Source organism: Arvicanthis niloticus, chromosome 4, assembly GCF_011762505.2.
Source record: "Arvicanthis niloticus isolate mArvNil1 chromosome 4, mArvNil1.pat.X, whole genome shotgun sequence".
Lineage (NCBI taxonomy): Eukaryota > Metazoa > Chordata > Mammalia > Rodentia > Muridae > Arvicanthis > Arvicanthis niloticus.
This window is the reverse complement of record NC_047661.1, coordinates 122,663,319-122,676,824: the sequence shown is the minus strand read 5'-3', so window position 1 is coordinate 122,676,824 and position 13,506 is coordinate 122,663,319. Positions and strand designations below refer to the sequence as shown.

The window sequence follows — 13,506 nt, the reverse complement described above, 5'->3', positions numbered from 1 at the left end:
CATGCATGTACACATACCACACACACCGCACACACACCCACCCCACACCAACACACACACACACACAAACACACCAGGGGGAATTTGAGTTGATAGGCCTCTAGGTTTCCTTTTTGCTCCAGGATCCCTTTAACCTGCCCCAGTTTTAGGTCCTAGCAGTCCCTTGTCATACCAGATAGCCTCAAAGTCCACATCCGGTCTCTGGTAGCGCCACTTGCAGTACACTTGAGTGGCAAAGCATCTGTCCTTCACCTCAGGGAGAGTAGTGAACTGGTCTTTGATGAACCCTTCGAATCCAGACTGGGTTGTTTTCAAGACCTTGAGGTCTTTGATTCCGGAGTGAATGACAGGAGGTCCTGTGTCAGACAGAAGAGTGGGAGAGAGTGAGTGTAAGCAGAGCAGTCTTTACTCATCACTGGTCTCTGGGGATTCCTTCTTTATGAATTGCCAGACTCTCTGACCTCTCCTGCCTGAGGAAAATAGGGTCAAGAATATGTTGATCTATACTGAGAAAACGCCTTCCTGGTACCTGCAAAGGTGTCTCAGGCAAGCCATCTGTGTAATGCAAGATGCCAGTCATTCAACTAGCAGTCTGATATGAGTTGATGGGACCCCCCCCCCCCGACAGTGTCGTCTCTTGGACACTGGGGTCCCTTTCCTGAAGTGTCGTCAGTCACCACTATACCCTGAGAATGTCTTGATGGGTATCAGGGGTTGTAGAAAGGGTAAAAACGAGGAAGAGGATGCTTTATCATTTTCTTCTCCCCTCATAAGGGAATGAGTGGTGGAAGGTGACATAAGAGGATGTTGCTTACTGGAGTGTCAAGTAGTGCTAGCTCAATGCCTGTGGCAATATCATATTATTAAAAGTCTCCTACGCTCTAAGAAACTAGAACTTTTGCTGAACCTCATAGCCAGAGTTAATAATGCACCTTGAGGTCACTTAAGACTTAAGTCAGCTATCCTACTGTGTACAGAGCCTGATTGTTTAGCTTGCCTTTAAAAGAAAGTGTAACAACCAACCTTACTTGCCTGGATTTCCCCTGTAATCCAGTTTTACAACCTAACCTAATGTATAGCTTTAATCTGAAATTAGGTCCATGCCCCTAACCTGTCGGTTTGTAGCATGTGTGTGGGCATGGGTCCTGTTGGGCTGAGTTGTGGGTCCCACATGTCTGCTACCCCAAGGGGCTAGGGCCGTGGATCAAAGAGGCAGAAGTGCGGGATATCAACTATGTTCACTCCATGCTGCACCGGGCAGCCACCGGGCTGTGAGATGCCACAGGGCTCCACTCTGGGTCATGGGGAGAACAGAGTCTGAGGTCCCATGGGGGCGGGAGCTCTTGGGTTGGGGATCGCCAGGCCAGGAAGTGGCTGGGGACCGGCCAGGGACTGACTGGTCTCAGCCCTTGAGCTCTCAGGTGCCGCTGAGAGGCAGCGGAAAGGACTGAGACAGGGGTCTATGGGCTGGATTAACCTGCAGCCAAAGGGGGGAGAGGGAGAAGATGAGCTCTGGCACCCCATGGGGAATGAGATCCTTGGTCACAGCTTGCTTGGCCAGATCATGGCTGGCTTGGCTAGCTCCCTTGAGTGGACAGCCTCCATGGCTGGAACATGGGGGTCTTTGGCACAGCTCAGTCATGGCTGGGTTTCAGTGGCTGGACCACAGAGAGGTCTTTGGCAGGAGATTAGGCGGCAGCTCAGTAGCTGAAGGCCTTCTCCACGGTTCTCCACCTCTCAAAGATGAGAGGTAGTCCATGGTTTTAAAACGTTTATTATAAGCGGAAAATGGATGAAGTTGTACCTCATGTTCTCAGGGCTGGCCTGAGGTTAAATATCTTTTGCAAGTAGTAGGAGGGTCTGGGAAGGAATGCTTAATTGGCTACACCCTCTGGCCTTTAGGTATCTCATGAATATGGAGATCTCTTGAAGCTCTGCAGCTCATAGTCACACCCTCTGTCTGTGCTACAAACCTCTCTTTGGGAGGGGCTGTGGAGGGCATTGTCCTATGTGCCTGAAAGGCACAGATTGACAGAGGTCTTCAGCCTCATGTCAGGAGCCTGGAGTCTGGGAGCATAGCAGAATGCATGCTGTCCCTTGCAGGGAAACCTGTAAGGTCTCCAATCTGCTGGGTCTCTGGCCATCTCTAGCCAGTGCTCAACAAGAAACCATGCTGTCCTTTCATGGCTTTACACTAACCCAGAGAGCAGTGTGTGTGTGGTGTGTGTGTGTGTGTGTGTGTGTGTGTGTGTGTGTTGTGTGTGTGTTTGTGCATGTGCTATGACAAACACTTGCTGTAAACAGCAAACAGAGCAAAAGCATTCTTATGAAATGACCATCAGCTGTACATACTGAAGGCAGCATGCCCAAACTTCTTGGTAATATTGTGTCTGGGTCAGCTGGGCTGGGTAGAGTATCACTCCCCATAAACCTCCATCAAAGATTTCTTAAAAGCACCCCTCGTTCCTTCCCCATGCCACACATTCTGTGTCATACTCTGTTTAATAAAACGGAGTAAAAGTCCCTTGACAAGACAGGCAGACAGACTCAGTCAGACAACAGACTGGAGATAACAGAAGACATGAGGAGGGAGGTAGAGGATTCAGACTTTGGCTTACTCTTGTCTCTGTGATGGAAGCCTTTGATTCCTTTCCCTTTATGCAACACTGACTTATCCTGAGTGCTCTGGGGTTGTGACTAATGCATTTAACTAAGTCAAGGACCCAGATGATGGAGGGTTTTCACAATTTGGGAAGAGGAGTTCTTTATTTCTAATTTTGAACAAACTCTAGCTTTTTCAGGGTAGTGGGACCTGGGTAGGACATCACATTGACACACTGGGAAAACCCAGGGTTGACTCAGCAAGAAGGAGCTTTCTTTCTTGTTGGGGGCCGACTTTTAGCAGAAAGTGGCTATCAGCTTTGCAGCCATCTTGAGCCATATACCCTGACATGAGACTTGTACTACAATAGCCTACAACAGCTGAGCACACTCTGATAACATCTTGCTTTAGATACCCAGGACTTTCCTTGGATGTGTGAGATTAAAGGTGTGTGAGATTAAAGGTGTGTAACTTAAAAGTGTGACTTAGAAGTGTAGAGATCAGATTTAGAGACAAGACCTAAGGGCATGATTAAAGGCGTGACCTGAAGTTGTGGCTTAGAAGTGAGACATATAAAAGGCTAGAGGCAGACAGAGAGAGAACAGATTACTTGACATTAGGTAGAAGACACTTGGCTCTAGTCAGAACAATTAGGACAGTACAGGAGAACAATTTGGAGGAACAGAGAATCAGACACAGCAGAGAGAAGACAGAGAATCAGGCACTTGGAAGAGAACCTGGAAGAAGTAACTTGGAACTTGGAGCCACTAAGGACTAGGAACTAAGAACTAGGGACTAGGAACTCAAGACTTGGGACTTGGACTAAGAAGAGAGACTGAAGAATAAACGGGATTGAATCACGTTCTATCTGGTCTCCATTCTTCGAGTCCATCCTCACTCTCTCTCTCTTGCTGAACCCTGACCTGCAGACCGGAGCGGCAGCTTTGGCCAGGAAACAATAGCTGCCAAGCTCAGAGTGGAGAGGGCCTCAACATTTTAGGCCTCAATATTTTTGTCACCCAACATGGGGCTAGTGCGGTTCTCAACACTTTCTAAGAGATGTGGCAGAGTTCTGGGGTAACAGCTGTCCCCGGTGGATGTAAACTTCTTCCTGAGCGTGGATAAGGCAGCCTGAACAAGCTGTCCCAAGGTAGGGGAATTTGGCTGGACTCCTAGAAGGTTTAGTACCAAGAAAGCTGAGGAACCACAAAAATCCAGTAATGCAAATCCCTACAACCTTATTTGGATGCACAGGCTCATGCAGACAGAGGACATTTGGGGAGTGATTGAAAAACCACAAAGTCCGAAAGCAGGGTTCCTACGGTTACTTCTCTTCAGTCTATAAGTTGGTCCTGACAAATACCTACCCTTCATGGCCTGTCTAGTTGAAAAGTCCAAAGTCAGAGTTCCTAAACAACACTATATGGTGTTAGTAAAAGGAGAATATAATTTACAGTCCACAATTAAAACCCAAGGGCCAGGCATGTAAGCCCACCTCTATGATAGCAATGTTTGGGAAGTTGAGACAGGACAAACACTGGAAGTTAGAAGCCAGCCTGGGCTATGTAGAAGCCAGCCTGGGCTACATATGGGATTTTATAGCAAGAAGGGTCAGAAGACACCATCAGAACTCTCTAAATCCCATGGTTTTCCTTCCCACCTGTGTGGCTTCAGTTGCTGTGACTCAATCCACAGCCAGATAAGCAATGCCTATATTTTGATATCTTCAAAGCTGTACAAGCCCTGCTATCAGAGAACGCCGTGGCCAGAGGTTATCAGTACATCTGCTGATTCGTTATGTTCTGATTAAATAAAGGGTTGTGTATAGAATGTCCTCAGATAAACTGGCATGACAGAAAAAAATTCAACTTCCAGAAGTGTGAGGAGCCGCATTTGCCATTAAAAGATGGCGCAGGCTTCTGCTTCCTGGTTCTTCACGGAAGCTTTACTTGAGAATGCGCCTGCGCATGGCGCGAAAACCGAGTATGACAATTGGATGAAAGATTTGAGCCAATGAGGGATCTGCACGTCTCCCAAAGCTCTATTTAAGCAGCGGGCTTTCTGAGCTCGGCGTCCTTCCCTCCACCTCACCATCTTGAAGAGCTGTTCAATAAATGCTGTCAGAAGAATCCTGAGTGTGGCGTTCTCCTTATCCGCGAGGCTGTGCGCTACACAGAAGTTCTCATTGGATGCTGTACTTGAAGAAAGCCCAGGAGGAAGATGCCAGCAGCCCTTGACTGCCTTCATCTGGCCTGGTTTACCTAACTTTATTTTTTTCCTGTCTGTTCCCGGTACAGAACAACCCAGATTCTTCTGCATGCTAGGTAGCTGCTCTGCCACCACAAGTGCATTCTCAGCCTAGATTCTAAATGTAGCAAGACTCTGGTTCCACAGCATCAGTATGTAACTGTAGTGTCTGTTTCAAACCCAAGAGAACAGCGGAGCCCACAACAGGTATCCGTTGAGCGGAGCGGAGAAGTGTAAGGGTGACTTATGTCAAGGGGCAACAACATCACAATGGAGCCTCTTTCTCATCTAGAGAGCTGACGCCCACCAGTGTTACTCTTTGCCTTCCCCCACCCTCCATTTGTCACAGTCTAGGCAGCAAAGGAAAGAAATGGGTGTAACTCTGGCTGAAACCATCCAGTGTGTAAGCATGCTTTTGGTGGATGCCTTTCCAAGACATTTTCCTACTTAATCCTCGGAAGTCTCTGGAGTAAATATCTTTGTGCAGGAGACTTTCATTTCTGCACACATCCTCACACAGTTAGAAATGGGTGGAGGTGAGGTTTAAATTCAGCCACGTGCCATGAGATTCCGTGATTTTTCTGCCCCCCTTTTAGATCATCCTCCATCTGTGCAATGTGTCTCCTTCCCGACACTCCCTTTGTCTCTTTTCAGTACTTCAAAAGGGCTTCCCGGGAGAGTAGAGGGTTCCCACCTCCCATCCACAGTGAGCTCTGGGCGACTCAGCCTTTGAAAAGCATCTCCACTGTCTGCTGACTAGTGAAACATCACTTTCTAAAATGGCTCCTGTGCGTCTTGAAAGTATGGTATTCCTTAAAAATTTACAGGGACTACAGAGACAACTCAGCAACTAAGAACAGTCCTTGCCCTTGCAGAGGACACAAGTTCAGTTCCCAACACCCATGCGGGTGGCCCACAAACACCTGTAACTGCAGCCCCTGTGGGGTTTGATGCCTCTGGCCTCTGTGGACACTTCGTGTGCACATACTCAACACAGAGACATAATTTTTAAAAGATAAAACTAAATCTTTAAAAGAACAAATTTCCTATGAGTTGCCAGTGAAAAATAACCTCAATCATACATTATATACAAAGCCATGTAATCTAAAATGCTTTTCCCGATATCTCTTTCTGGAAAACACCACCCACCCACCCCCAAAGAAACAGAAGACAGCACTAAAATAAAATAGTAGAGTCCATCAAAGGCAAAGGAGAAGGGGGAGGGGAAGAGACTAAAGGCTCTGTTTCCATCTTCTCCAGTGCATCTGCCTCGGATCCCCAGTGTCTACTTTGCTCACCAAGCTGTGGCTCCTCCCATAATCTCACTCATGAAGATGCTGAGGTGTAGTGTTGCATATCTGGAATCCCCAGATTTGGCATTTAGAGTTCCCTCAGATCAAGTCCCAATGCCCTTCCTACCACAGCATTCTCCCTCTCCGTGGAAACAATGCCTCTGGAGGAGTCGCTTCCCCTCTTCCTATCTTGATTTTCTCATCTTCGGAATGGAGATAGCCATGCCTGTTTTTTAGAGTTGACAGGTCTCTAGGGTAACATACATGAGGGTTTCATAGAATAGCTGCCGTGTCCAAAATGCACTGTGAAAGTCTCCACGATGACCTTGCTGCAACTGGCTTTTCTGCACCCATACTAACCACCTGTCAATGCTTCCTGTGCCCCACAGGCTCAATGGACTTTGAAACCAAAAGCCTTCACCCTGTGTTCCACCAGCCCTGGAGTAATGCATATCGACCCTGGCTGGCCATCTTGAGATGAGTCACTCTCGATGCACTCTGGAAACAGAGAAAGGCCGTGCATTTTCAAATGTCCTTTGGCATTCCCACAGCGTAAATGCCTTCTGTTCCCTCAGACAACTAACTACTACTAGTTTTGTCCTAGGGGAAGCCAACTACTCTAATGCCCTCCGTCACTCTGAACAAAACCAACAAAAACTATCCTCTTTGAATGTTGAAACCATTTTTTTTTCCCTCCTTGGCACACATTAAACAGACTGGATGAAACCAGAGTGCTTATTTTATCTTCTCTGTTGGCAGTGCCCCAGCCTGCAGAGCACTGGTAAAAACCTGAGGCTTTCAAACGCATGGGGCCATCAACTAAAAATATGCTGCCACACACACACACTCTAAAAAGATCCCAGTTTAGATCCAAAAGAAGTAATTCAACCAGAAGCAGTGTCATCTGGGTACCGTGCCATGAAAGCACCCAATCAGCCTGAGATCTTGCCCCGGAAGTCAGTACCCCACCTTCCCCCAGAGCCGCCATGGTTGAGGGTTAATGCAGCAGGAAGACTTTTCACATTTTTACATCAGTTGAGTGTAAGCTCTTCAGCTCCCAGTGTCCTCCTACATACCTGGCAGATTGTGGTTTATCTCTCAGAGAAGCATGCACCCACCGTTTAGCTCTCAAAGGGAAAGAAACTTGCTTCAAATTAATAGGAAACAAGCCCAGAACCTTACCTACGCATCAGGTGTCAAAAAAGTACAAAAAAAGCTTTATTGAGCTGAGGGGGGTGGGGAACTGTCATGAAGAGGATAATTGCTTCCACAGTTAACGCCTCCAAAAAATGGACGAAAATAGCTAAAAGGAGGATATTTTAAAACCATATTAAATCATTCTACTATCAAACCACAAACTTATAAAGGGCTAAAGAGAGACAAAGAGCAACTAAAGCAGTGGTTCTCAACCAGTGGGTCTCGACCTTTGAGGTTCAAACAAACCTTTTAACCTTTTACGGAGGTCACCTAAGACCGTCAGACAACACAGATATGACAGTTATGAAGTAGCAACAAAAATAATTGTGGTTTAAGTCATCACAACACAAGTCATCACAACTGTATGAAAGGGTCGGATCCTTAGGGAGGTTGAGAACCACTGAATTATAGTGTTGCCTCTGTGCATCCATTCTGCGCCCCCAGGGATCTTCAAAGTCCAGGCTGTGCGATTCTGGGAGTGAAAGAGATGATGTCACCAGGCAGACGGCTAACTCGGCTTTACTTCAACTAGGTGCCAAGCAAGGTGATTTTAGGATCTTGTGTCTGCCAAGAACTTCTCTTAAGAACCAAAGGGCTGCAGTCCTGGTGTCAGAGGACGAAAGCAGCTGTCTTAGACATGGTTATCACCCCTCAGATCTCTCTTGATGCCCCCCTTACGTCTTCAGTTTGCCTAGCTTGTCACCCCTTAAATCTACCTGCCCTATCCCTGGGTTTTGTTCACATTCTGTCCTTTCTTATCGCTGCCTCCCAAGTAGCCTTCATATCAGTAAATGGGAGGGCTTTCCTTTTCCAGTAACTAATACAGTGTCTCTGATCTGCAACTGCTCTTTCACCTTCTGTGTCTCTCGCTAGCTTTGGGTTATCTGGTACACTTTTGTTGCTGTTGTTGCTTTGTTGTGTTTTGTAGTTCAAGTCAGAATGGGAGTCATTGAATGCTTAAATAATTGTGAATTTTAATTCAAATATCTCATAGGCTTGGGGACTAATTTAGTTCAAATTAGTGATTCAGACATCAGAGTAGTACCCAGGCTCAGCTAAGCTTCTGGTCTAGCAGAGCCTCAGGAGAGAAAGCATTGGTCCAGAAGATCCAATGACACGTATACTAGCAGCCTATGCTGTATCTTCTATGCAGAGAGCCTGGTTCTCCTATCAGGGCATGGAAGTTACTAACAGCAGAGCAAGCTTTGACTCTAGGGTTGAACACATTTCTCTCTCCTGATTCTCTCAAGGAAATAGCAGCAATTAAATACTCAAAATTTCAACCTAATGAGGTCTCTATAAAGGATCTACCTTTACAGTATAATGAGTTTTAGAGTAATATCAGGACCTATGCCATCCAAGATTCAGCAGCTTTCCCAGACTTTTGGTTCAGGGAAACAGGAAGAAGTTGAGTCCACCAGGGGTAACTCAGTCATTCTCTTGGGAAGGTCCCCTGGGGACTCACATGGGTACCGTTACTATGTTGGGTAAAGGGCAGGATTCTCACAATTTCCTCTGACTCCCAACAAGCCACAGGGACTTGTAACACCAGACTTCACTATAAATGTTGAAATGAATTGTATGGATTGATACAAGGGCATTTCTTCTTTTTTCTTTTTTATGTGTGTTGGCATGTATGTTGTGTATGCATGTGAGTGTGTGAATGTAAGCACCTCTGAGCATGTATACAGTGGCCAACACAGGATGTCAAGCGTCTTCTTCTAATATTCTCCTCCTAATTGCCTCAAGACAAAGTCTTTCTGGAAGCTCACTGTTTTTTATTAGACTGGCTGACCAGAAAGCTCTTGGGATCAAAATGTCTTCCTCAAGGTATTGAGGTTTCATGTACAAACAACATCCATGCAATGGGTGTTATGGATCCAAACCCAAGTCCTCATGCCTTCATGGAACGAGTTCTGCCGCACCGAGCCATCTCTCCTTTGCTCCGTTGCTTACAAAGATGATGATATCATAAATTTGTATCACTTCCTTCCAGTTTAGTACTTAGATAGTAAGCAAATTAGGAATTGGACTTTGCCACAAACAGAATGTACACCTCTACTCTCAAAAGAGGGACTGAGTAGGAATGATCTCACATGCGGAGCCCTGTGTACACACATGTTTGCATCCAGTGCACAAGGGAAACTGAATTCACTTACTAAACATCAATCCTCTTACCCCACCCCTGCCAGCCCTGCAGGGTATCAGAATGCCCTGAGCTTCAGATCAGTTGACTGGACTTCTGGGCAACTGCCGCAGGTGTATGTGCACCCAGAAGCTTTGTAGCCATCTGTAGAGACAAAAGACTTGAACCGATCCGAGGCTGATCTTTCTACTCAGCAGTGCCGGCCTAGTGATTAGGACTCAGGCAAATGCTGCCTCCCGGCATGCAGGCAAGAAGAAAAGCCTGTTTTGTTTGATCATTATCATCAGTGTACCAGACTCAAGTACTGTAGTGTCTGCATCCACTCCCCTGCCTGAAAGTATCTTTGTGGAAATCACCAAGGGTGTGTGCCAACTCTAGAGTTCCTCTCCAGACCTCTTTTAACCAAGATTTCATTAACCTTTCATGGCAGATATCAAATCAGTTTCCACTTTCTGCTTGGACACTCAGTGAGACAGCATTTTATGGCCTCCTGAAGTCCTGTGTGACTGTGGGAATCTCCACAGGGGAAGTGCTATGGGCCAATTATGACCTGGTACTTGTGTCTGAGGGGTCTGGCTCTCTCTCTTTTTTTTTCTTCAATGTCTTTGTATCTCCTACTTATCCAACATGGCAATTTATGATAAAGATGAACCCCAAAAGAAAGAGTAGCAAGGTAAGGTGGTCTAGGATTCTGTCTAACTTCCCCACAACTGATATGTATCGCCTCTTATCCCACCTTCCTCAAACTGGGATCATAGGAAGAAGTCCATGTGCTGAGCCATCACATATAGGAGTCTTTGCTTCTTGCTGCACCAATAAAAACGTATTTTCTTCTATTTACATGACACCATTTTCTCTAGACATCTCCTTCTGCCTCTCTGACAGAGTCTTGAACTAAAGAATGTACCCCCAGGGCCTTATTGCCTTATCTCTCCTTTTCTCATGCCATGTGATGACTGTCTTGATTGTCAACTAGATTAGATCTGGACACAACTACAACCCAAGCCACTTGGCATTCCTCTGAGAGACTTTCTTGATTAGATTATTTGAAGCAGGAAGACACACCCTAATTGTGGGCAGTGCATACTGAAGGCAGCCCAAATAAAAGGGCTTGGCAGATTCTGCTTTTTGCTTGCCTGCCTTTACTCTTGCTGGCAAGTGCATCTATCCTGTGGCTGAGGCATTCCTTTGCTGGCATCAGAAGCATATTCTTGGGGCTTCCAACATAGATTGAAGACCAGCAGCTCTACAGGGAAGCTCCAGGCCTTCCAAGCCAGGTTGGACTGCCAAGACATCCAACCTTACAGACTAGGCAACTAACTACAGGCTGCAATTGCTGGACCACCTGGACCATATCATGTAAGCCAATCTACTAAATTACCTTCTAATATATACATATTTATTCCATCAGTTTTTTTTTTCAGAGGCTGGCCAATATACTTTATATGTTACTTCTGTTTTCTGGAACTGTTTCCCTCCCTTTTCCATCCCTAGGGCTTTGTTCACTTATCCAACTGTTGAGGGTCCCCAAATCTATCTCTATCCCACATTCCAAAACTCACCGTCTTCAGCCTCCAACTTTATTCATGTGTATATTCTAACTCCCAGTCCTGCCCCCTTCGAGACCTTTGTCTCCCACCTTCCAGCTCTACTCGACCCCTAGTACACTGGTTATACATCTCATAGGCTGCACAAAGTGACCTCCAACAAGCTGCCAGTCTGTGCATCTGTGCATCTCCACCTCTCCCGCCTTGTTCATCTCTGTCCTTCATCTCCACAGCAAATCCCCGGGCTCTCACTCATTCTGCCTTTCCAGCCTGTTCCCCACACTTTGGTCACAACTACTCATCCGAGCATATCCACAGCTTAAGGGAGGAAAGCTTTATTGGGCTCAGTGTTTCCCGAGGTTTCCACCTGTGATGGGGAGAGCGTAGAAGAGCAGAGAAGCCTGTGGTAGAGGGAACATGAGGCAGATTCATGTATATGGAAGCAGACCAGGGACTGGAGAGCAGGGTCAGAACCAAGAGCTAGTCACCCCTTCTGCCACTAGGTCCCAACCCTTAAATATGCCAGAGGCTCCTAACATAGCAAGCAGCTGAGAAGCAAACATTCAAAATGAGTGTCTGATGAAGACCTTACAGATTTATACATATCCTCCCTCTCTCTCTCTCTCTCTCTCTCTCTCTCTCTCTCTCTCTCTCACACACACACACACACACACACACACACACACGCACACAAATACTCCCATACACACACACTCACTCAGTCACTTGACCATTGCAGACCTCTGCTTTTCTGTTTTTAAACTAAACAATAATTATGGCTACCCTGGGGGAGAGTTGAGTTTTGGACTGTCTCTATTCCATTAGGATGCCTCTAAATCCCTCCACTGTGGTCTCTAGCCAGTCAAGTTGCAATGAATTTGCTTGTCTATCTCCGATAACGAAATCTACCATAGATTCTCTGAGATTAGGGAGACTTCTGTGCATCCCTCACCTACCATCTTTTGTGGTAGCAGTCTGCTTGCTCGGAGGAAAGAGGGTGAGTGGATGACACTAGCCCTTTCCATAGATGGATTTGATTCTCATCAGCTCTCCTAGGGTGGATATCCAGTCATTTCTAGTCTTTAAAAGAGAGTTGAAAATGGGGTTGAGAACATTCTAAGTTCCCAAACATTTGTGAACATGGATTGGAAGCTATGCTAACAGATTCAGTGGCCTCCAGCTGCCTGCCGTCAGCCAACATTGAGACATTGCTAACGTGACTGAAGCTGTACTGCAAACACAGCATATCTACACGTTAGAGACTTGATATTTCAAAGAATGAAAATGACTTAGCTAGCATTTATTCCATAAATAACATTTTGGATTAAGCTAAATCTATTATTAAAAATATTTTTCCTCATTTCTCTTTGGTTCCCTAAAGCGACTACTAAAAAAACAATAAAATTATATGCAGAGTTAAGCAGAACTGGCTTAGACTCTAATTTCATGACAGTAGTCAGTGTAGATTAAGAAGGAGAACGTTGCCTGTGAGTTAAATAAGTGTTTCTCTTTTTTTGTCTCTAAAATCGCACATGCAGAAAGAAGGGAGGTAAAAAAGAGTCTGAGACTGAGGAAAAAGAAGAAGGCAGGGAGGGAAGACAAGATGGAGAATATGTCTGTGCTGCTTTAGAGAACAGCTCAGTGTGGGGAGTTTCACTCCCGTGACTACGCATTTGGTGATTAAAATTGTCCTTTTGGTTCAATACAACTTTTTGATTTATTCTATAATAATAGCTTTATATTTTATAATATTGCATTTATTCAAACACTGAGACAGCCTTAACTATCTCCAGATTTAATTCAAATAGAAACATTAACTGATAAAGAAAGAAGATAGGAAACAGAGAAAGTTCAGAGTTGACAGTGACTCTGTAAGTCACAAAAGCGTCTCTTATAGACATAGAAGTATTGCCACCATCTTTGCCTCTAGGCTTCCAAGTTCTTTGTTCCAAATCTGAATGGATTATTTAATTCTGCTTCTCATGATCTCAACAAATCAATGGGACACCAACATTAGGACCCTTATTTGATCAGATTAATTATCTGATCAAATAATAAGGTCTATGTTATAATAATGTTTCATAGTTAGTTTTAAATTATAAATTTCTTGCTAAATAGAATTTTGCTATAGTCATCACTATTTTAAGTGAGACTCATTTTAAAGGTATTATAATACTATTAGTATTTTATTATGCAAATAAGACATAATTTCATATATTGGTTACTGTATCATTGGTACAGTATCTTTCATATATTGGTTACATTGATACAGTATCGTGATACTGTAGCAAAAACTTTGGTGAGAAAATGTGGAAAATTTTTTTAGATTAATTTTTATTGGATATTTTATTTACATTTCAGGTGTTATCCCCTTTCCTCATCCCCCCACCCAGAAACCCCCTATCCCATCCCCCCTCCTCCTGCTTCTATGAGGACATTTGTATTCTTGTCATTTCCAGTGTTTCACTTCAAAAC

General features: G+C 45.0%; 1 protein-coding gene across 1 annotated transcript in view; it reads right to left on the bottom strand.

Annotated features, from left to right (window-relative positions):
* Nucleotides 1–13,506, bottom strand: part of LOC117707839 (uricase) — a 36,878-nt gene that overhangs the window by 7,683 nt on the left and 15,689 nt on the right. Inside the window, exon 5 of the mRNA XM_034501382.2 lies at nucleotides 173–356. Coding sequence (XP_034357273.1) covers nucleotides 173–356 — 184 coding nt within the window. The remainder of the gene's footprint in view (nucleotides 1–172; nucleotides 357–13,506) is intronic.